Here is a 25,144-nt window from a genome sequence, read left to right on the forward strand (position 1 = left end):
ATAGTGTTGGAAGTACTAGCCAGAGCAATCAGAGAAGAGAAGGAAATAAAGGGCATCCAGATTGGAAAAGATGAAGTCAAACTGTCCCTGTTTGCAGATGACATGATCCTATATATCGAACAGCCTAAAACCTCTACAAAAAAACTGTTGGAATTGATAAATGATTTCAGCACAGTAGCAGGATACAAAATCAACACACAAAAATCAGTAGCATTTCTTTTCTCCAATAGTGAACATGCAGAAGGAGAAATCAAGAAAGCCTGCCCATTTACAATAGCCACCAAAAAAATAAAATACTTAGGAATTGAGTTAACCAAGGAGGTGAAAAATCTCTACAATGAGAACTACAAACCACTGCTGAGAGAAATTAGAGAGGATACAAGAAGATGGAAAGATATTCCATGCTCTTGGATTGGAAGAATCAACATAGTGAAAATGTCCATACTACCCAAAGTGATATACAAATTCAATGCAATCCCCATCAAAATTCCAAAGACATTTTTCTCAGAAATGGAAAAAACTATTCAGACATTTATATGGAACAATAAAAGTCCACGAATAGCCAAAGCAATGCTGAGCAAAAAAAATAAAGCTGGAGGCATAACACTACCTGACTTTAAGCTATACTACAAAGCTATAATAACCAAAACAGTATGGTACTGGCATAAAAACAGACACACTGACCAATGGAATAGAATAGAGAATCCAGAAATCAACCCACACACTTACTGCCATCTGATCTTTGACAAAGGCACCAAGCCTATTCACTGGGGAAGGGACTGCCTCTTCAGCAAGTGGTGTTGGGATAACTGGATATCCATATGCAGGAGAATGAAACTAGATCCATACCTCTCACCGTATACTAAAATCAACTCAAAATGGATTAAGGATTTAAATATACACCCTGAGACAATAAAACTTCTTAAAGAAAACATAGGGGAAACACTTCAGGAAATAGGACTGGGCACAGACTTCATGAATACAACCCCAAAAGCACGGGCAACCAAAGGAAAAATAAACAAATGGGATTATATCAAACTAAAAAGCTTCTGCACAGCAAAAGAAACAATTAAAAGAGTTAAAAGACAACCAACAGAGTGGGAGAAAATATTTGCAAAATATACATCTGACAAAGGATTAATATCCAGAATATATAAGGAACTCAAACAACTTTACAAGAAGAAAACAAGCAACCCAATTAAAAAATGGGCAAAAGAGCTAAGTAGGCATTTCTCTAAGGAAGATATACAAATGGCCAACAGACATATGAAAAAATGCTCAACATCACTCAGCATCCGGGAAATGCAAATCAAAACCACATTGAGATACCATCTAACCCCAGTTAGGATGGCTAAAATCCAAAAGACTATGAACGATAAATGCTGGCGAGGCTGCGGAGAAAAAGGAACTCTCATACATTGTTGGTGGGACTGCAAAATGGTGCAGCCTCTATGGAAAATGGTATGGAGGTTCCTTAAACAATTGCAAATAGATCTACCATACGACCCAGCCATCCCACTGTTGGGAATATACCCAGAGGAATGGAAATCATCAAGTCGAAGGTATACCTGTTCCCCAATGTTCATCGCAGCACTCTTTACAATAGCCAAGAGTTGGAACCAGCCCAAATGCCCATCATCAGATGAGTGGATACGGAAAATGTGGTACATCTACACAATGGAATACTACTCAGCTATAAAAACGAATGAAATACTGCCATTTGCAACAACATGGATGGACCTTGAGAGAATTATATTAAGTGAAACAAGTCAGGCACAGAAAGAGAAATACCACATGTTCTCACTTATTGGAGGGAGCTAAACATTAATATATAAATTCACACACACACATACACACACACACACACAAATCGGGGGGGGGAGGGAAGAAGATATAACAACCACAATTACTTGAAGTTGATACAACAAGCAAACAGAAAGGACATTGTTGGGGGGGAGGGGGGGGAGGGAGAAGGGAGGGAAGTTTTGGTGATGGGGAGCATTAATCAGCTACAATGTATATCGACAAAATAAAATTAAAAAAAAAAAAAAAAAAAAGAGCCTTGAGTTCAAATAAAGTATCTTTCTTTCCCAAGGAAACAACCCCTACTGGGCATATCACACATTTTGATGACCTTCTATCTGGAATGAAACCCAAGAGCCTGTCTCTTCTGAGAGGTGGTGGAAGAACAAAAACACATGTTGCATCCAAATATGGCCCAAAAGACAGCAATTCATCATTTTCACAACTCATTTACTTGTTCTGTTCTTAGCTAGAGAAGCCAAATCTATAGCGTGCCTCCTTCAGACACAGCAACCTGCTTACTCTGAAATGTCTCAATCCAAAACGGGCAGATTAGAAGGAAGGGTTTATTTGATTTTCCTGTTTAACTTTTTTTGTGGAGTTTTATTGTTGTTATCATTACCTTATAGGAAATGAATACAGTAGCTGCTCTACAACCCTAATTTTCCTAACACAGGGGGTTTCTGATACTCATTTACTAGTCTGCCTGTAAAAAAGTGGAGCTTATTTGATGGTTACTTTTCACAGCACAGGACATGCAGTGTTACACCACAAAGCACTGACTAGGGAGAAAGGCACTAAAAATACATGGTACTACAGTTAGGAAGTGCTATATTTGGGAAGAAAGTCCTTCCTTTCAGCATGGGATAAGTTCAAACAGGAAAAGACAAGACAAAAAAATGTAGCTTCCCTAATTCTTTTGTTATTCCTACTTCCATTAATTCAGTTTATTTTTGTTCTCTAACTTTCACAAACCTCCTTACACAGGAGGTTTATCTGAGCAACAAACATAAGCACCCACAGGTTTATCTGAGCAACAAACATAAGCACCCACAGGTTTATCTGATCAGGAAACATAAGCACCCACATCTTCTCAAACAAATGTGGCCCACATGCAATGTTGCTCCTTACCAGTAGTAAACGTATGAAACGATGCCAATTTCCCTATCCATACTTCTAAAGGATCACTACAGAAACGCTTTTAAGTGTGTCTAATAGCTCAGCAACAATGTTAACTTGAGTTATGATTATTCTGAAAAATAAATAAGTTTTCCGGTATGAAGTACCTGGTAGTGTGTGTGTGTGCTCGACTACTCCCATGCCAGAAGTTAGGCCACAATTATGCCTCCTTAGCAGGAATGTCAAGTCCAAATACTCAGTAAATACCCCATCATAGGGCAAATGAATCAATGCTGAAAAACTCATAAACTTTTTCCTGGAACTCTATTTCATTTGTAGGCATAGAACAAAAGAGCAGTCAAGGCTGTCCCCCAGTATAGGTTACGGTAAGCTGTAAGTTCCCATACTCAATATGAAATGTTGGCTTCTAAGACAACGAGAAAACTGCTGTGTAGAATGTGAACGTGGAAGTGCGATGGAAGGAACAGGCTGGCTTTGCTGGTAAACCTTCTGGTCCAGAGGGTTTCAGTGGGCTGGCCTGAGACAGCATTTCTACTGATCTGAGGCCTACGTGCTCACAACCCTCATCCTTTTGAGGATCTTAACATAGTGTCTAAGTCTAACATCTACTGAGAAATGAGCAAAGGTTTCACTGCTACAGAAAGAGCCTCCCACGACTGTGTTTTTGATGCCCCAGGTAATCTGCCTGGGGGCGGCTGCCTTCCCTTCCCATGAGACCTCACTTCCATCTTACCATCTTGCTTTCCCTTTGCCAAAACCGACTCTTAATAACTCCAATAATAAACACACAGTAGTGAAAGATACTCAACTCTCCCTGAGGCATTTGTTTGTTTTTAGTTAATTTAAACTCCAGTCATAGGAAAAACTCCCATTCTACACAAAACGTAGGTGAAGGAAGCTCTTCAGATGCCACTGAAGTGGAAAAGATTTGCTGCATCTCAAAAAGATGTCCTTTCACCTTCCATACTCAAGTTGACTCAGGGCCTCAAACAACCCAGGCTTCTTTTATATCTTGCCCAACATCAATGCTTAAATATACATATTACATATGATTTTAGTAATAACTAAACAATGATTGCCTGGGTATAAACTTTGGAAAGCACTGCTCTCCAGCATCCTCAAAGAACATTCACGTGGTTCATCCTGCCTACACTGAGGTCACACGTTCTATGAGGACAAGAATGCTCAGACCTAAAATATAATAAGCACTGGTAATGAAACAGCAGAACAACAGCTGACACCTCCCCCTGATGATGAACACTGGTCAGGCTCCTCTCTGGCCAAACTGAGGCAAATTACAGAATAAAAGAAAAGCAACCCAAGTGTGTAAGTGAGAATGACATGCACGGCCCAGACCACAGTTAAGACTCATACACTGAAGGTGTTAAAGGAGCACAGAACTCAAGTGCACAAAATGCAGTTTAAAGGGACCTTTCTGAATCAGTACAAATGTGTTCCTCCTCCCTCCCCTCTCCTCCATCCTCTCATTCCCCAGGTTTCACCCAGATTCCTCCTCACCCAGTTTAGGGAATCTAGGTAAGAAAGAACACTTAAAAATATATTCAAAAATTAAAAGATACTGGAAAAAAGAGATGACTTGCCTATTCCATTGGTCATTCCTCCCACGTTCTACCAAGAAGAGGCAGGCTTTGAGAAGTGCTCATTACAGCTGACACACAAGGACCAGGCCAGGAAACTGATGCTCAGAGGACAAGAGGCAGTAGGACATTTCTGGTGATATCCTGACCACAGTCCACACACAGACCTGACAAATGCACGGGTGCTCCAGTTTCAAGCACTCATGGTCTCGTGCTCTCCTGGTTTTGAGTGCTCCTGGTATTGATGTGCTTCTGGTCTAGTGTCCTTCTGGTCATGGGGTGCTCTCCGCCAGTGTCTCTTCTCGTGTCAGTGCAGTTGAGAGTCTGGCATGCCATCTGCACGGTGGCTGTGACTGCTACTATAGAGACTAGCTGCTTTTGCATCTCCCTGTGGTTGCTGCTGGCTGAGAGAACCCACTCTTGGCCTAGTGAGCACTTGAGTCTTTCACAGTCTAGAATGGTCCCAGCAAATGTGCCAAGCATGCTTTTGCTGCTTATAGGAGTTTTCCTATATGTGTTCCTAGCAGGATGTCTATTCATCCTTTGCTCTCTATGCAGGATTGATTCTAGGACCCCCTTCACCAGCTGGCTGCTTCCTCCTCTTTCTTTCATTTCCAGTTCAAGCCTTGACTTCCTCTGCCTTAATTAGATCTCCCTCCAGCATGTACTCCTCAAGTTGTTGTCAGTTCTTCATCTGTCTCCCCCAGTGAAAGGTTCTCCTACGGGAGGTTGCCAGAACAGAAGGCATTGCACGTGTCCATGTCCCCTTCTCCCTCTCACCTTTCCCAAATAGAAAGGAAACTAGACCCTACACAGTATGTTAAAGAATTTCTATATTAAACATATACCTATAATCTTACATGGCATGATATGTACATCATCACGTCCTCTACTCTCAACCCAGAAGAAAAGGATAGGGTCTGGCCAGCCACTACTTCATTTGCAGACTCTCCACGCACTCAAGACCGCACCAGATATCCAGTAGGGACTGTGGCAGTCTCTCAAACGGACCCTAACTGGGACAACCAAACCAACTCTTAAGATGGAGCTAAACGAACATAACCAATTACTTGCTTAATAGAAGACATGAAGAAAGGTGCACTCAGGGCAGTAAATTATGACAAAATCCAAGAAGTAACACAAAGGTCAGATGAAAACCTGGCTCTTTTTATGAGCTGACTCCCAGAGGTTGTTCTTAAATACACCAACCTAGACCCAACCCCTGAAGCAGGCCAATTATAGCTACATCCACAATTTACCTCAGCAGATATGAAGAAAAAGCTACAAAAAATAGAGGCCCTCAAACCCCTCAAAATGACCTAATTAAGATAGCCTTTAAGGTCTTTAATAATAGAGGTGAGGAACAAAGTCTACCAAAGGTAAAAAGGGATCAGGCTAAATTCCAAATGAGGGCCCCTACCTTCCAGTGCAGTCAGAATCCTAAAGCACCAACAGTACAACACTGACCTCCTCCAGGGCTGTGCTCCAAATGTGGCAAGGAAGGACATTGGGCCACAGCTTGCCCAGATCCCAAGGCTCTGCCGAGACCCTGTCTGGCCTGGGGGAGAACGCACCATTACAAGTCTGACGGCCTTCATGCCTCTGGGCCTGGGGCCGTCACTCCAACACCCAAATCTGAGCCGGGACTGAACCTCCCAGAACTTCTGGGACGTGCCACCAAAGACTGCTTCTGCCTGGGCTCAGAGGCCCCCACTGTGACCAGCAACAAGGCTGAACCCAGGGTAAATATGTAGGTGGCAGGTAAGCTGATATCTTTTTTGCTCAATACGAGGGCCACTTTCTTGGTTCCTCCTGAACATGTGGGGCCTCTGTTTTTCTGTTCCTCAATCTCTATTATGGGGTAAATGGTCAAATTTCCAAACCTATGATAAGCCCACCATTAACCTGTGCCATACAAGACACAGCTTTTGCTCATTCTTTCCTGGCCATACCTACCTGCCTCACTGCTATAATAGGACAAGACCTATTCACCAAGCTACACACAAGCTTAACCCTACACTCACTGAAGATATTAAAACACATAATCTCCATTTCCTCACACAGGGAGAATCCCAAAATTCTGTCCCACCTACTACTCCTTTTCCATATGTAATCAACCCTCAGGTTTGGGACACCAAAAATCCTTCGGTGGCTAGCCATCTCTCCCCTATAAATATAACCTTAAAAGACCCATTTTCTTTCCCAAATAAGCCTCAATACCCAGTGCCCACACAAGCGTTAAAGGGTCTAAAACCCATCATAAATAAATTACTACAGGCCAGACTTTTAAGGGCCACCAGCTCTCCACATAATTCCCCTATCCTTCCAGGTCAAAAGACAGTAGGTCCTATCCTCTGGTTCATGACCTCAGGGCTATAAATGAAGCTGTTCTTCCCCTTACCCCTGTCGTCTCATCCCTACATCCTTCTTTCCTCCATGCCCCCAATACCTCACATTACACGGTGCTAGACCTTAAAGATGACTTCTTCACCATTCCTCCTGACCCATTGTCCCAAGACCTTTTTTCTTTTACATGGAATGGCCCTGATTCATGGGTCTCACAACAACTTACCTGGACAGTCCTACCCCAGGGATTTAGAGACAGTCCTCACCTGTCTGGCCAAGTTTTAACGAAAGACTTGCAGAACCTGTCCATCACCCCTAGTACCTTACTGCAATACGTCGATGATTTACTTCTATGTAGCCCCTGAAAAGAACTTTCTGAACATCATACTATCCTCCTTCTAAACTTTTTAGGACAAAAAGGTTACTGAGTCTCACTTAAGAAGACACAACTTACCAAAACAGAGGTTACTTATTTGGGTCTTTTACTCGCCCCAATTCATAAAGCTCTCACAGTAGACAGAAAATGCCTCATACAAGAAATTCTCCTTCCCTAAACAAAGGCTGAACTTCTCTCCTTCCTTGGGTTAGTAGGATATTTTAGACTTTGGGTGCCAAATGTTGATCTCATTGCTCAACCTTTGTATCAGGTCACTGAGGGGAGTCTCCATGAACCCTTAGATCATAGTCTCCCTGTATCTACTCCCTTTTCACTCTTAAAACAAGCCCTCACTTCTTCCTCGGTGTTGGCACTCCCCAACCCAAAGTCTTACTTGTCTATGTAGACAGCAGACAGGATCTGCACTGGGATTACTGGCTCAACAGTTTAGGCCCGACCTCAGGAATGTGACTCACTCATACAAAGAGCTGGATAAAACAGTTCTCGGCTGGCTGCGCTTCTTGCAGTCTTTGGCTGCAGCCACTATACTAATACAAGAAAGCTCAAAATTAACTCTCTTCTGAAAAATAATAGTACATTGTGCCCATTCACTTTCTTCACTTCTTACCCACCAGGCCACCCACCAGATTTCGGCCACCAGACTTCAGGTGATTCATGCCTCGCTTCTTGAAAACCCCAACGAAACTTTCACTCGCTGCTCCTCACTTCACTCAGCTACACTTTTGTCTGTCACTTCCCAACCCACAACAGATGAACCTGACTGTAAGGAAACACCAGACCACTTTATTAACCCCTTTTCAGATATTTCAGACACCCCACTACCACCCCCACACCGGACTGGTTCATAGTTGGGAGCTCTTTTAAACACCAGGGGATAGCACAGGTAGGCTGTGCGACTGTTTCCTTAACTTGGATAACTGAATCCAGCCCCGTGTTATACAATACAACCTCACAACAGGCAGAACTTATAGCTCGCACCAGGACCCCAACATTGGCCAACAAACTCAGAATAAATGTATACACGGACTATACGCAGACTCAAAATATACCTATACCATAACTCCTTCTCATGCACCAATTTGGAGGGAAAGGGGTTTCCTGACAAACAAGGGAACACCTATAATTAATGGTCCTTTAATCCTAAAACAATTACAGGCAGCCCACCTGCACACCTGCACAGCCATCCTTCCCTGCAAGGGACACCAAAAACCTCAAGACCCAATAGCTGTGGGTAACAGTCAGGCAGATGTTGAAGCCAAGAAACACACACTCACACAGGCCCAACACCAAACATTGGCTCTGCCTGTGCAGCTGCCACCCTACTCACCCGAGGAACATACATCCCTCACACAACAGAGCTCACAATTCAAACAAGGATGGCTCATTCTCAAAGGTAAAACAGTCCTTCCGGCCACAGAGGTGTACAGTATCCTATCACATCTTCCTAACCATTTCCATGGATGATACAAGCCTCTCTCTAAACTTCTGTCTCCTCCAGTAGAACACCCTCATCTTCCACAGGCTATCTAATCAATAACACAAGGCTGTAATATTTGCCTCTGCACGTCCCCACAAGGCCACTTACGACCTCCTCCTTTCCCTACCCATCAAGCTAGAGGTCAGGGTCCTGCACAAGACTGAATAGTAGATTTTGCCCACATGCCTCCTGTAAAAAAAACAAAAGTATCTTCTTACACTGGTAGATACCTTCACTGGATGGGTAGAAGCTGACCCTAGCACTTCAGAAAAGGCAGCGTCTGTCACCACGATCCTGCTCCAACACATGATCCCTCCGTTCGGTCTCCCCACCACTGTCCAGTCTGATAATGGTCCAGCTTTCATTTCACAAAACACCCAAGGAGTTTCACAGGCTTTGGACATCTCTTGGAAATTACACATTCCGTATAGGCCCCAATCCTTGGGAAAGGTTGAAAAGGCAAATTCTATCATTAAAAACCACCTTACCAAATTATTTGTTACAATTACACATGCCATGGCCTGCACTACACCCAATTGGCCTCATGCGAATTCACATAACGCCAAGGGTATTTCAACTTCTTAGTCCCTTGGAGATTGTGTATGGAAGACCTTTTCCGTTGAGTAACTTCCCTTATGACCCTCACCCCTTGGGAGACATTTTATCTGCTCTAAAACACGCCCGACTACTTTTGCACAAGTACGCTAACACCCACCTACCAAAACCCTATTCCAGTCCCTTTCTCCCTCTCAACATTGAGCCAGGGGACTGGGTTCTCCTAAAAGACTTAAATCCAAAACCTCTTCAACCTAAGTGGACAGGCCCCCATCAGGCACTTCTCACCACCCCAACCATGGCAAAATTATCGGGCATAAGTGCTTGGGTTCATTTTTCCAGGTTAGAAAATGTACCAGACTTCAATTCAAAACTCTCAGGACATCCTGATAAATATCATTCCTGGCTTCTCGCACCCACCTCTATCAGGCTGACGAGGTTACCTGAGGAATCCACAAGAAGAGTCAGAATCCAGAAGCACAGAAGCCTAACTACTCCAGCCAACATACACCCAGCTGACGAGTGAGCTGCCCTGGCTGGTGTCTGTGTCAGCTGCAGGGGGTTTCTACACCCTACTACGACTCTCTCCTTACAAACACACCTGAAGTTCTAGCCTGCAAAAACACACTTCTATCTTTTCTTTGGGACTGCTACCTACAAGGGGATTTCAGGAACTTCTTGTCCCCTCAAATAACTGAATGGACAGAAGTGGAAGAATAATCGTCCTTACCATGTTCTTTTTCAGTCAGGAAAAGGCTACAAACCTAAAACCTCTGCCAACTGAATGGTCTAAGGGCTCATGGCTATTCCCCATTTTGCTCCCTATCCTAATTCCCTTTGTAATAATTTTCCTTCCGGTATCCATTGGGCCTATACTTCTACAACAATTCTCCTAGTTCCTCTGCACAACCATCCATCCAATGACTCATGAGTGGGTAACTGAAATTCTGATTATGAGAGACGCCCGTTATCAACTCCTCCAGCCTCAAGGACCACAGTGACAAGGAAATTCCTCAGGTCATAAGCCCCTCGTCACCCCTTTGTAGCAGGAAGACATTACAGAAGATGTACCTACATCCATATACCCAGTCTGGGGGTCTCCCTAATAACAACTCACGTCCTTTCTTTCTTAGCAAACACAAAAGGGAGGAATATTAGGTTCAGGGAGGACTACTCAAGATGGCGCCACTCAGAGATACTCAAAACGGTGGTTCCTGCCCTGCAGAACTTCCCCGTATAGTAAGAAGACAAAGAAACTCATAACAGCAACAGAACTCCATGCCATTGGTCCCCTCTGAAACCCTACTTTACACACTAAGGGAACCAATAATTGCAAACCTAAAAATCACCTAATTCACATAAGTCCTCAACAACTACAACTACCAGTGGACTTTTCATTTAACTCCTCATCAACATAAGCTATGGCCAATCGGAACAACACAACTCACCACAAGAAGAAACATAAGCCCAACCCCAGGGAGGAGGTCAGGCTAGGTTCTGTACCTATGTCTCTGCCGCACCACCTGTGCAAGAATTTAAGAGGAGAATAGGCTCTCGTTGTCCGAGATAGTTTACTGTTTGGGTTGCAAAAAGTTCCTTTCACATCATTTTGGGATGTCTGTCTGTGTTGTATGGAGGTGTATTCTCCTAGTTTTCTCCCATCTTCATGAGCCTTTGTGTGTGTTTGGTTTTGTTTGCCTTCCCTCCTTAAAAACATCTCTGCTGCATCTTGTGTCCTGGGCTGGTGGATCTCTTTTCAGTGCTTTCAGGATGTTCTTCCGATCCCTTCTGGCCTCCTAGTGTGAGCACTAACACACACCTGTTTCTTCATTGCAACAACTAATTGCACGTACACTTTAGACACCTACTCTTTTTTCCCTTTCGCATACTGTAGATCTGTCACCACACCAATAGATATTCCCTGGGTCATGTTTGTAAGGCCTCAATACGTGTAGCATGGTTTGTACCAAAAATTGATCAATGTTTGCCTTGTTTCCTTTAAATTAACACAGTTGACCGGGCCCTAGAGGTCTCGCTGTAGCCTCACTGTGAAGCTTCGTGTCACCAACCCATCCGTCTTCTGTTAGGTGTGTCCTGGGCTGCCTCCACCTGCTCACTGGCCAATGCCTTCCCCAATCCAGGTGGCTGTTTCTTCTTCGTGGGACCCCACTTGGCTTTCAGACAGCAGCACCTGTCCCTCCTTTTCTGTCCCCCCTCTTGTCTCTCCTTCCCTTTTAGGCCAGGAGTAAGAAATCAATTTCTGTTGTTGAAGCCACCCAGTTGATGGTGTTTTTCTATCACAGCCTGAGCCAACGAAGGCACTCTCTTTGAGACCACAAGTACACACAACTCTTGATCCCTGTGCAGCCCACAAAATGCCAAGCATCCTTCTCTCTTGTCTGAAATGAGTGGCTACTACTTCATTACCAGTGACAGCTCTACCCTTGCTCTTGTCTACCCTCCCTGTAGATACTGAGCTAACCATTGACAGCATTTCCCTCACCTTTCAACAGCATCCAAACTAGAGCTTCCTTAGACTGTCTCCTAAATCACACAACTAAAACCCAGTGCAATGTTTCTTTTTAACACTCTCTTACACACACACCCCATGGTTCCTCCTGGTGCATGCTCTCCTTCGATGGAATGAGTAATGAACAGAACTTGTTCAACTGCAGGTGTGGTCCTGAAGGGAACCTCTGGATCCCTTGTCCCAGCAGAACGAACTCCTCTTGGCCTCACTCTTGGGAATGCCCCTGCTCATGGCGGCCCTGGGCTCCTGAAGCCCCCAGGATGCCATCACCCCTCTTCTCAGCATATCTAAAACTTCATCAACCTTTAAGGCCTGCCTGCCCAGCCAACATCTTACTGGTGGATTCCAGCTGAGTCCATCCCTCACTCACTTTGCTTCTGCAGCTGGTTATTGGCAGCTTCATGTGGTCCTGACATCACTAGGCCTCGTGGGACCATCACTACTCTAGAAGCTGCCACAGGGCAGAGACATGGCCCAACTCTTCCTGGCAGCCTAACTGCAGACTGTGACCTCTAAGGGTTCTCTCCAGATCCCCCTTATGTGAACTCATCACCCCTCCTGGCTCCTCGTGGGCAGAATGGGATGACGACACCCTGTGAGGCCAATTGTGTGTAGAGGAGCTGGCACAGCCATTGGGGAGTGCACCGGGCCCTGGGCCCCCTTCATGCTCCTGGCTCGCTGCTCTCTGCCCTGCCTGGAAACACACTTGCCTTTCTCCAGTAACAAGCACAAGGAGAGAACAGCAATGGACACCGACCGAGGGCACTCACTCAACCTCTCACTTACCCCAGCCCACGAAGGGGCACAGCACATGTCCTGCCCAAGTCCCGACCATTCTAGACTATCCTGCCTACTTGTGACCTGGGCAGAGGGTGGCAGATTGGCTGGCTGATGCCTGAGCTGTGTCTCAGATATACTCTGGGGTCTCTTATCTCAATGACGGGGTGAGGGGTCCACTCGTAGTCCAGCATGGTGTGAGGCAAGGGCTAATGTCAAACAGAGACTGCAAGTACCCAGTGGGGAGGGGAGGCCAGGCTCGTGAGTGAGTGGCCGGGGCTGGGGGACGCTGCACTCACTGTTCTTCATGTCTTGGGAGGGCGGGTGGTTGTAGCAGAAGGGGCACAGTGGGTAGCTCTTGCCCTGTGAGCCAGAGAACCACAGGACCAGCTCAAAGTCGTTAAGTGGGCACCGGAGCTCCTTGTAGAGCTTGATGGTATTGTTCTGGGGTAGGGTGTAGGTATCATTGCAGCGGGCACAGTGTGAATGGCTTGGCTTCGTCTGCAGCAATGCCAGGGAGGGGCACGAGCACTGCTGGGACCGCTGTCTCTCAAAAGTGCTGATCTGAAGCAAAAAAGAAAATAGTCCTCAGCCAAAAGGCTAAGGAAAACCTAAATCAGTTTGGGAGAGAAAATTTCAGGCAGATCTAGGCCTATGTTTACAGCAGCAAAACTCTAAACAGGTAAAGCAGTTCCTATTATACAGCCTGCAAATAAATATTTGCAAAAATAAAAAAAGTGTAAAGGCATCCATTACTAAGTATTTCTCACTGACCATTTACAGGGTGGGATCATTACATAATAGGCTTGTTTTTGGAAATTAGTAGAACACCCACACCTAATGAGTAGCCTCCTTCAAAGTGACCCTCCAAAGGATAACATGGGATCCAAATAGTACCACTCTTTTGCCCATTCACAGAACTTCTTGAGCATGTCCTTCAGAATCAGCTAGTGAATGGTACACTAACTGATCTTTAGTGAATAAATAATTTCTTGCTTTATAAATTTCTTGCTTCATAATCATACCTCTTTATTTAAAAGCTAAACAAAAATTACCTGATCACATCCTTCATTAATTGAACTTTGCTTGGAATGACTTTGAGCTATTATTTCCAATTCAATCTGTTACACAATATTTTTACTACTGAGATTACTGAAGTGAATATACATAAGCAATTCCAGAACATGAACTCAAGAGCAGCTTGGGTGATGCCTTGTTGGAATAAATTATAGCCTGCCACATGCACAACACTGAATGAGCATCAAACCCGTAAAATTTTTGGTGCCCGACCAAGATCGTCCCCAACAGTTTATTGTTATGTTTCATATGAGACCCAAGAAATAACTTTGAAGTGTTTTTGCATCTTAGCACCAGATCATGTTAGTATAAATTCGGCTGATACATATTTTCATTTCCTTATAACAAAAAGAAAGAATGATTATTTTTAATTGTTCTTAAAAGAATAAGAAAACCTAGACTTTTATATAACTTACCCGACTTGAACACCTTAGCTTAGACAAGAAGTCAGTGAAAGGTAATTACCGAGTTCTCAGCAATGGAATACTTACGGCATGATGCCTGAGAGGTGAAACATTCCGGCCGTTATGTAGGACAAATAACTGTACAGGAAAACAAAGAGTGGCTCAATCACTTGGATACTGTAAGTGAAGCGGGTCGTAAATGCTGCTATGAAGATCAGGAAGATGCCGATCAACACCCCACCTATTCCCACAACAGAGAAGTTAGCAATTCCTGCAAACACGTCGATGGTCTCAATGGTTGTCATCTGGCAAAAGCACTTGAACAAGTTGCACAGGACCTGTGGGAGAAAGAAAACACGCTGTCAAGCCTGCTCCAACTTCCCCATCATCATTCTGGACACAAAAAACTCTACCCGACCTTCTCATGTTTCTTCTGTGTGCCCAAGTGGATGAAAAGTGGCAATCATGGGGTACTTATTTCTCGCATATTTTAATATTGCAGCTTTAAACCAAAAAAACCCAAAAACAAAACAAAACGTTGATAAAAGTGTGTTGCCAGAAAAACTGTTTCTAAAAGTAAGGGAGAGGAGATTTCAAAATTACTATGTAACTTATTCCTAAAACATTATTTTCTCCAGGTATCATCTGAAAGATTACAATACTTGTTTGCCATCCAGCATAGGCCACTCGTATTATTACCATTGCTTGGGAGGTAGTATGCCACAGAGAAAGCTTGTCAGTGCTCCTGTCACTGTATGTATGTACTTTACAAGGTCCTATTGTGGAGTCACGCCATGTAAGGACAAAAAAATCTGCTCTGACCAGGTCAGCTAAATTGTCGTGCCTTGGGAGATCTGGGATGTCAGCAGCCATGTCCACCTGTCCTGGAAAACATTATCATAAGACCATTTTTTACTTAGAAGTAGACATGATGGTACCCGAAAGCCATAAAACAACCTAGAATGTTTCTTATAATACCAACCATAGATCCCTGCATGGAGGATTTAACCTAGTAACCTAGTAATCCCACATCTATAGACATGGATACCAATAAAAACGCTTATGTAATGATGGGGGGGGGTCTGTTTTCTCTCTCTTTTGATTCTTCTCATTCCTGTGATTATAAAATGCTGAGTTCTGCTGGCCCACTTCACAGCACATTTCTCAGGATGATGTGACCTATCCATTTCCCCAGTTGCAGTCATCATATTGGCTCCATAAATCCTATACTTTCTATATTCGTCCTCAGTTTCTCTTAGGTCAACACATGGAAGGGATCCACCCATCAGTACAGGTATCCAAACTGAAAAGTCCCCCTCCCAGGCCACTGGGGTCCTCTCTCCATATCTCAGCTGAGGTCCTCAGGTGAGGACCTTATCCACATATGTTCCACCTCTGATGTAGCATGAGACACGAAGAAATTTTCTTAAAGCAAAGAGGCAGAAAACTGTGTGTGTGTCTGTCTGTCTGCTGTAACTTCATACATATTTTGTGCTTTAAAGTAACAAGACTACATTGTTATTTGGTTTCTTTCCATTATCTTGGTTTAATTAAGGCTTCAAGAATGCGTGGCACTTCAATGTGCTGAGCAATATGCTTTCAAACACACTTCTGGAGCCACTGACCCCCTGACATGGGAAGTGATGGCGTAAGCCCTACCACTTTCTCACAAAACCAGTGAGTCCAATACAAGACAAGCAGGTGGCCTGCTTCTTTTTCACTTTGATATTTGCACCTCCGGGGGCACCTGGAATCTCCAGGAGATATGGAGTGAAGAAGGCTGGACTATACCTTCATTTGGGTTCTGAGAAATTCAAAATTTTCTCATTTGTCCAATGTCAAATAACACAAAACGTCAGAGGCAAGGTTAAAATCCAGGTCTCCTGACATTCTGGTTGAGTTGTTCAAGGTGGGAGAGTGAGTCAGACTCCTGCAAACCAGCGTATGCTCCAGCAAAAGCCATCTCACTCTTTTTCTGTACTGAGGTGCAGAAAACTGTTGCCCAAAACATGGTGCTTTGGCATACTGAGGGCTTTAAAATTAAAAGGCCTCAGAAATGAGCCTCAGAATTAAAGTCACTCTAACCTTGTCTTGTTCCCTTCTCCCCAAGCACTTATCTAAGAAAGCTTTTCAAAAGAAATGCAGTTGTCTTAAGATCTCCTCCTTAGGAACCTCCTCAGATAACCAGGAAAGAACAACTCCAGGAGGGACTGGAGAGACTGGAGGGCCCCACAGCTGGACAGAACTTTTCACAAGATTACATCTGTCTCTCGGTCTCACACCTAATAATCACTTACTGTTCCTCAAGAGAATCATCTACATTCCTCTCCTTCCCTCTCCCCTGTGTCAATTGTTATATAAGCCTCTGCACTCCACTAGAAAATTGGGAAATTACCCTTATGTGATTACCCCATGTATTGCCCTTCCCATCACACTAAAATAATAAGTGCCTTTTCTTCATATCAATCAAAATTTGTCATTGACTTTCATTAATGAACCTTCAGGGATGAAGAGGAAGTTTTCCCTTGGCCCCTACATCTACTTCACTTATGGTCATTTATACACCCTACTGTAACCGTGTGACCAATTCAACCTGGTCCATTATTTAACCACTGCTTAAGCTTTCCTGCAGGAGCAGAGTCAAAATTTGCAAGGTGTGCAGCCTGGGCATGCACACTAGAAAAAGCCTTGCCCTCCAAATAACATCAGGAACCAACAGAACCAGGGAGGCCGGGACATGACCTGAACCTGAAACTCCTGAGTCCTTTTGGAAGTGAGGGGTCCTTTGTCCAGGCAGTTCTGGTGCCTAAACTCTGACACTCACCATTCCATGCCTTTCCATAAATAGCCAAGCTTAAAGCTCACACAATCAAAACCTGCCCCACCAGCGCTTCTCCATACCAACCCATCCACCATCCATAAAAGGCTGACCTAACCCCAGATAGATGGGAGACAGATTGGAGCTTTGCCTCCTGTCTCCTTGCTGGTGGGCCACACAATAAAGCTTTTCCTTCTCACAAAAGCCAGTGTCACAGAGTTTGGCTTTCTGTGTGCATTGGGTAGCAAGCCCATTGTTTGATTATACTACAATGTTACAGGTTTTATATAATCTTTTTTCTCTTTTCTGCCAGATTATAAGCTCCTTGTGGTTAACCAACACCTTATTACAATTTACATCTTCCATGTTGCCTAGAAAATGACAACAGATGTTTGGTTTGGTTTGAAAAAATAGTGTATTATTCTTTAAAAAGCAGTGAGGTTTTCCTTTCTCCTAACTGTTGGTGTAACACTGAAGAGCACTTGGTATCCTACCACCAAGAAATGCCTTAAGTGAAGAACAAGAGAGACTCACTCCCATCAGGACTTAAATATTCTGAAGGCATCATCCTTTGCCAACAGAGAGGAAACTGGCTCCAGACAGCAACCACTTCCCACTTGCAGCCAGTGCTTGCTGCGGGCATCGGATTCCATCAGCATCAACATGCCATGCGTGCTTCCAGAGACAGGATCAGAGATGGGCTGTGTACACCCCCTATCTCCAAACAGCCGAAGCCAACAGCTATGGTCACCGGTGTCCCAGAGGAGAGAGGCAGATTTCCCAGCCAACTGTTTTTGCATTGACAGCCTCCCTCCCAGGCCACTCGGGCACGCCACATGGGTAGCACTATTCTATCCCCACACTCCACAGTTTCTTTTCTACCTTCCTCAAGCCTGCACCAGGGAGTCTCATCTGCCCCCTGCTTTAATCCCACCACAGACTCTGTAAGACTTACTTCCTTTAATGGCCGCCATTCCATTGTTCACTCCCAATATTAAAATCTTTGACTGCCTGACTTTGGGAAGGCCTAACAGTCTCAACACACCAGTCTGCTCCACAAAACACATTGTATCTATTCATTCCTGCCTCTGGTTTTCTTTCCTGTTGTTTCTCTTGGCAGAAACTCAGCCCCCAAAACTAGAGAAACTTTGTCCAAGGTGTAGCTGAACCTGCTGTTCCTCCCAAGAGCCCTCTGGACTCCTCCAATCCTTGTGAGTCACCCTGTCCTCTGACCTCTTGCAGCACAGATGATCTCCTGAACTAGCGTTTTATGATGCTCTGTCTTGGGTTGTTTGTGCTGCCTCAAGTGAGTTCCTCATTTCCCCCCCAAAATTAGAAATTCCTTTTTGCACAGAGCCCTCATCTCCTTCTCCTCCTCTCATTCCCCCAACCGCACCCCATTTAGCACATGGAAGTGGCCTTCAAGGGAAGCTCAGGTACTCATTCTCACAGAGTAACTGGTGCCAGCAGATAGGTCATACATTTATATTCCTCCCCAAACTGTTATTTTCCTGGCAACTCATCCATCGAATCTATCAAAGGCACATTCTGTCTTAAATATCCCTTTGGATTTTGCAAAGAGCAAAGCTGAATCATGGACACTTCACTGTCAGCACCCCAGGCAGAAGCTCCAGTTTGATCAATCTACTGCCTGAGATGCCGCAGCAATGGCAGAGGAAGTATCTTTGGTAGAAATATCACCTTGACAACAAGAAAGCTTTCCACAGCCTCCCCACCTGTTTTACGCTGAACCTGATACCTGGTGATCACCACATGATAAAATTCTTTGCAGTTAACAAATGGCCATAATCCCATAGTTAGTTCATTCCAGTTAAATCCTGTAATTTTATCACAAGGGAATCTATCCAGAAAGTGCTGTGGAGTTTTAATTTATATATGTATATGTATTATGTATACGTACATATATAATGTATGTGGGCTACAAATATGTCTCTAGTGAGTCTGTGCAAAGTTAGCCTCAACTTGACACTTGTGTTTCTAGGAGATTAAAATGCCAGTGATGCCAATGTACTAAATTTTATAATGAGCTAATCTGACAGTTGAGTGCTTCCAAATCTTTCAAATGATCACAAGTCTACCTCTTATAATTAGTTTAAAAATACATAAATATACATTAAAATTAGGAATTACATATTTTGAACTTTGGTTTAAAACGTGCACTAATTCAGTGACATCATGTAAAGCAGAAAAGCGAACTATGCAAACACAGTTTATCGGAATACTCTGTTGCAGAAAATTAGTGTTCAGGTCACTTTCTCTTATGCAAAACATAAAGGATAATAATATTTGCATAAGGAATTTTAGATCTATTGTGCTATTTACAAAGTAAAATTAAGGTTTAGTGGTCTCTGCTTACCCTCCAATTCCCAAAGTTAGATTCCACTCCACAGCATACAATGATGGGCCACTGGGCACATCACTAGCTTCTTTCACAGAGCCGACTCTCCCTAACCAAGCCTAACCAAGCCTAGTTTCGGGAAGATTGAGGAAGCTTTTTAAGTCTTCTGGGAAATTTTATTAGAATACTCAATAGTTGCATTAACATGTTTTACAAACGATACAGAAATTATCATATGAATATGTCACTTGATTATGGACTACTGTGGAAATGGCAGGACTTAGGTCACTGAGAACCTGAGCAATCTTTGCCTAATAAGGGTAATTTTGAAAAGTTTTCATAAGATACTTAATATAAGGGAAAACACAGAAATCCTATTTAAAAATCACACCGTTATTTTTTCAATTGTTTACCATTTTCCAGTTAAGTATACTCCACTCTAGCCTTCACACAACAGCTTGAGACATTTTTATGCTGTTTTCTTCCCTTCAACTTTTCTAGCTCAATATTGAATTTATCACAGTTTGAGGAAGGAGTTAACTGCTTTAACCTACAATTTACCCATCGTCCAGACTGCACTTTTAACATTAATTCTCTCTGATTAACCTCTATTCTTCTATCTGCAACTCCTAGTGACTCATCATTTTGGCTGTATGCATCGTGGTACATATCTTTAATACCTTTCCCTATTCCATGAGTTACTTAAAACTCTCCTAAGGATAGGACTGGATGAATGAATCAAAGAATCTTCCGTAAAACATCTCCACCTCTGCTCTTTGAGGGTACCTGACTAGGAGAAAAAGTTATTTTTTGCACCACTGTTCTAATTATTCTAACACATGTTCAATTCTGTACACTGTTCAGCCAATTCAGTGAGAGAAACATCAGGTATTTTATTCCGCATTAGGCAGGCAAACCTCCAGCCATGCCCTGATCTCCTATGGCTTTGAGGGACCATGGGCTTTCCACCTAGGGTATGTAACTATACCAAGGAAGGCTCTTTCATATGAAACCATAACAGTCCTTCTGACGTAAGGCTCTGGCCATGGACAAGGGCTTCCACCTCTACCTATCAGCCGTGTCCATTCTCTGTCCTTGACCTTCCCTACTGGAATGGCGGGCTCTCAGTCTGGACCACTGCCCTCCCTGGGTCAGCCCTCCCTCTCTGTCTGTAAAGTTGATGCTTTCGTGCCTCTGCGGAGGAAGCAAAGGATATGCCTCTGGATCACCCGCTGCCTCTGCACACTCTAAACAGTGACGCAGTCAGAGCCCTAAATGAAATATGATCCTGGACAAAGTCAAAGAATGGACCACCAAGATGTGTGAAGGATAAATTTTATAAGGGGTGGGAATGCAGTGTAAAGGGATGGTGTGTCATCCTGAAACAGCCTGACTTTGCTGAGCTGCCCTAGAAGGAATGCAGTAAGGTGTTTATCTTTCCCTGTAAAATTTCCTTTACAATAAATAGATCCACTGCAAGGATTCCACACTCAAATGTCTGCAATCGCTCTCAGCAAATGTACAATTTACATATCAAACATAAGTCACCATGGAAAACTTGATGCCTCAGGAAATTGGAATAAGTAATAAAATCTCCTTACTATTATGGCAGTTTCCCAGTTAAAATTTAATAATGGTAAGTTAATGGCTGACTAATCACTGTTGGTGAATAATGGAATATACAAAGTAGATTTTATTACTTGAGTGAAGTAGCAACTGTCTTAAAATAACTGTCTTAGAAGCTATTCTAAAAACTGTAAGCAATAAATTACCAATAATTTTTTTTTCTATATAATAATGTCTTCATGGAATTAATGAATGTTGGGCTCAGAAAAGTCATACCCCAAGAGAAGGCTTCAGAAGCAGCCTCAAAAGCAAAGTTTTCCTCTAACCTTCTCCTGCCCCCCAGCTCCCAGCCTTATTCTCTTCCAAGGCAAGCCATGGAAACTTTAATCCCTCTTCCCCAAGGTGGGTCATAGAAACCAGAACCCCCTTCCACAAAGCCAACCACAAAGAATAAAATTATAATCTAATTTCCCCCCCCACCTTCTGTCTTGTAGCTGCCACAAAGAAATGCTCTGCCTACCTTGTCTGATTGTAGGTCACAGACCTTCATTCTAGAAGGGACCCTGCCCTTTACGTTGGAGGAACAAATGCTACACAGAAAGGCCAACAGAATGTGAACCAACAGGCCTTGCTGTGCTTCCCCACTCAGAGTATGAACATTAGATCATAACTTTCTTGTCCAATCAATCACATTTCTACATGGCTGCCCCTGCTTCATAGAAGTTAAGCATAGAAGTGGACAGTTTTCCCTACATCTTTGAGTCTTCATTCTGAGGGCTTCTGTGTCCCTTAAAACTATGACCAAATAAACAACATGCCTTTTTTCCCTATTAATCTGTTTGTGAGTTTACTTTTCAGAGAGCCTTCAGGAGGTTGAAGGGAACAAGGTCTTCCCTTGCCCCTGCATAAGCATCCTTAGAGATGGTATTTCATTCAGTTGAGGAATCTGCTTTGGCAGCAGAAGACAGGCTAACAGAGAATAATGTTGGTTTCTATGCAGCCTTTTCAATGAGTCAGGAATAACACTGAATAGGAGTTAATGGAAAAGGTAATATAAATGAAGTTACTTAAACACACTTTAATCTTTCTGTGCCTCAATTTTCTTACCTGCAAAATGGGAAGAATACCTACTTCATAAGTTGTCATGCAGATCTGAGCACAAAGAAGCATTCTCAGATGGCTGAAGGCTTTCATTACTACCACCTTTACTGCTACAGAACTGTAGCTAACACAAAACAGCTTTACAAGGCTAACTCACTTGTTTAGCAAGCCAGGATCCCTTGAGTGTTTTCAACTGGTGGAGGCAGAGCCCTTTGGAGGTCTGCGGGTGAGGGGACAGGCCTCCTCACCCTTTCTCTCTGCCCTTGCCGGCATTCAGAAGATGGAGTGGAGGTAAATTCTGCTAACACTAAGATCATAACAGCCTCTGACTCTAATTACATGTTAATTAAAAGAAAATTTAAAGTAATTTGCATTTTCTGCAAAAATAGCCACTCATGTCAAAATGGTGAGGACCAGAAATGTACTGGCTCAACAGTAGCAGAAACGAGCATGTGACAAAAATTTGCTTAAACTCACAGACACAATAAATAAACCATTCCCAGCTGGAGAACCACACTTAGTAGGTGTTATTGTTTCACGTGTTCTATACACATGGCATGAGAGTAGTTCAAAAAGTTTGTGGATATGTGGATATTTTAAATAGAATTAAAAGATGAAACACTGGTTGGAGCCCAAGTTGTAACACCAAGTCAAAGGTTTGGATCCCTACATCGGCCAGTTGCCCCCTCCCCGCAACCCACACACACAAAAAAGATAATGTGCATATATACACCTTTCCATGAACTTTTTGAAGTACCCTCATACAATGACAGCATTTCTTCTCACAAAGAATCCTGGGGCATGAAGTCCTTTAAATTATAACCAAAGACCTTCACTTTTGAAAATGTCAAAATGATAAATCCTTGGAGGTACAAAGGCCACAGTCACTTTTATGCTCCTCTTGTACAAACGGGGCCTTATAAAAAGAGACCAGCTACATACTTTGCGGGGCCCAGTGCAAAATGAAAACAAACAGCCAGTTGTATAATAATAAATCAAAAATAAATAGTTAATCAAAAAAGGTATTAAGAATTTCAAGGCAGGCCATCAGAGCATTAAACCAAGTGAGGGGTCCTTCTGAGTGGGGGCGCCTACCTACTGACCATGAAGCCACCCTCCTTGCAGGAGTCACCCCAGCTGTCACCGTCAGAGCCAGTGCAGATGGGCAATGGGCCGGAGTGATGCAGCAGGCACGTGTTACTCACCACTGTCACTGCATCTCCGAAGACCAGGATGGACACCTGCTCATTGACATGAATGTTCTCCAAGACGGCTAGCACAGCCACAGGATCCACAGTGGAAATTAAACTGCTGAAGAGCAGATTATAGAGCAAAGTGATGTCACTGAGACCAAATGCTTCGATCTGGCAGATACCAAACGAAGACACCCCAATGCCAATAGAATTCCTAAGTGCCCCTACCACAGCATACCAGAAAATGGTGCTAATGTTCTCAAAGAATAGGCGAGTGGGCATGAAATAGCTGGCATCAAGCACAATGGGCAGCAGGAGATACAGGAAAAACACATCAGTCTTCATGGTGGGGGCAGCTTTTCATTGACACCAAAAATAATCCCTCCTAGTCGAAGTCCAACCATTATAAGAAGTCAGCTTTCAGGCATTATTGTGGGCAACTTGTGACAGAGATGGAAGCCTGCTGAGAAAAGAATAAAAACACAACATGTGGATTACAATGCTGGAATTACAGAGAGGGAGAACTGGTTCTCTCTGACAGAACCACTGGGTCCTATTTCAAATTCTCCCAGGTCACTACAATTGGTTACATAACATGGCTCAGATGATTCCCCTAGAACTATTCACAAAGTACATGTAGGCACAAATTTAACTTTAAACCAGAATTAGAATGCTATAGGAACACATTATCTGCATAGTAGCGTGTTTACTTTTCTAAGTCACTATTAATTTTTTTCTTAAATATTGGGGCTGTGGAAATGGAATAACACAATGCAATTTTATATTTGAAACAATTTAGTGGTTTCCTGATTTTCAACACACTTTCAGACATAACATCTCATTTCATTTCATCCTCATAAAAAACATAACCCTTTTGTAAAATTTGTAATTGGAAACTGAGGCTCAAAGAGATCTGGGGTCTCACCAAGGTGGTTGGTCACAAGCCAATTTTTGGATTAGTACTGGCATCTCTGGCATTCAGAAAAGTTTATAACTTCTGTATGTTTGATTTCAGATTCTCTTATTTGGAATACTGAATATGCTTAATTTTTGAGATATTTGCTCCTTCAGACACAGCCAACTCAATTCATCAAGATGCAACATTAGAAATATAACACGAGAGAGACAAACATGACTGCCAATCTCAAAGAGTCCCCATCAAGTGAAGAAACAGATGTGTTTATGACTTACTCTAATACAAGGCAAAGTGCGGTCAAGCTCCAATCAGTTGTTATGGGAATAGAGGAGGAGGGAATGAGCTGAGGAAGACATTTGGAGGAGCCGGTATCTGGGGAGGGCTTAAAGGACAGACAGGCATGAAACACGCAGAGGCATGAGGAGTCTTCTACAAAGTGAAGAAGTGGAGGAAAACATCCATCTCCTAATTAATGGTGGTGCCCAGTGTGGCTTTAAAGGAGAACATGTTAGGGGACGATTGTAGCAGGAAAAGGAGGGAAATGTGGGTGGGGCCAGCACATGGGGGCAAAGTGCAAAGTGACTTCACACGCTAAGGTCACTTGACAGGGCTTACGTAGGCAGAGCCCTTATTTACAAGGCAGCAGTGAGTCATCCTGAAGCCATCAATACATTCTATAATTAAGGCAGAACAGGAGAATGCCATGATGGGAATGCGTTCCCTCCAAAATTCCAGTGTGTCAATGTGGTGGTATTGAGAGGTGGGGCCTTTAAGAGGTGACGAGGCCATGAGGGCTCCTTCCTCATTAATGGGATTAAGGCCCTTACAAAAGAGGCGTCTCGCAGCATTCTTGGGTTAGCTTGCTCTTCCTCTCTCACTCGGCCCTCTGCAGTCTGCCATGTGAGGATGCAGCAAGAAAGCCTTCACCAGACCACAAGTGCCAGCACCCTGGTCTTGGACTTCCCAGCCTCCAGAACTGTGAGAAAATAAATGTCTGTTCTTTATAAACTACCCAGCCTTTGGTATTCTGTTACAGCAGCACGAAGTGAAGACAGAAGTTTATCTGAGTTATGTGAAGAAAATATTA

The 25,144-nt window shown here is 43.4% G+C and overlaps 1 protein-coding gene across 1 annotated transcript in view; it reads right to left on the reverse strand.

The window, feature by feature from the left end:
- LOC134370672 (mitogen-activated protein kinase kinase kinase kinase 4-like) overlaps nucleotides 1-23,486 on the reverse strand; it is an 83,433-nt gene extending 59,947 nt beyond the window's left edge. Inside the window, 3 exon segments of the mRNA XM_063087696.1 lie at nucleotides 12,923-13,182; nucleotides 14,192-14,442; nucleotides 23,052-23,486. Coding sequence (XP_062943766.1) covers nucleotides 12,923-13,182; nucleotides 14,192-14,442; nucleotides 23,052-23,486 — 946 coding nt within the window.
- Nucleotides 23,487-25,144: the final 1,658 nt, after the last annotated feature.

This window comes from Cynocephalus volans, chromosome 2, assembly GCF_027409185.1.
Source record: "Cynocephalus volans isolate mCynVol1 chromosome 2, mCynVol1.pri, whole genome shotgun sequence".
Taxonomy (NCBI): domain Eukaryota; kingdom Metazoa; phylum Chordata; class Mammalia; order Dermoptera; family Cynocephalidae; genus Cynocephalus; species Cynocephalus volans.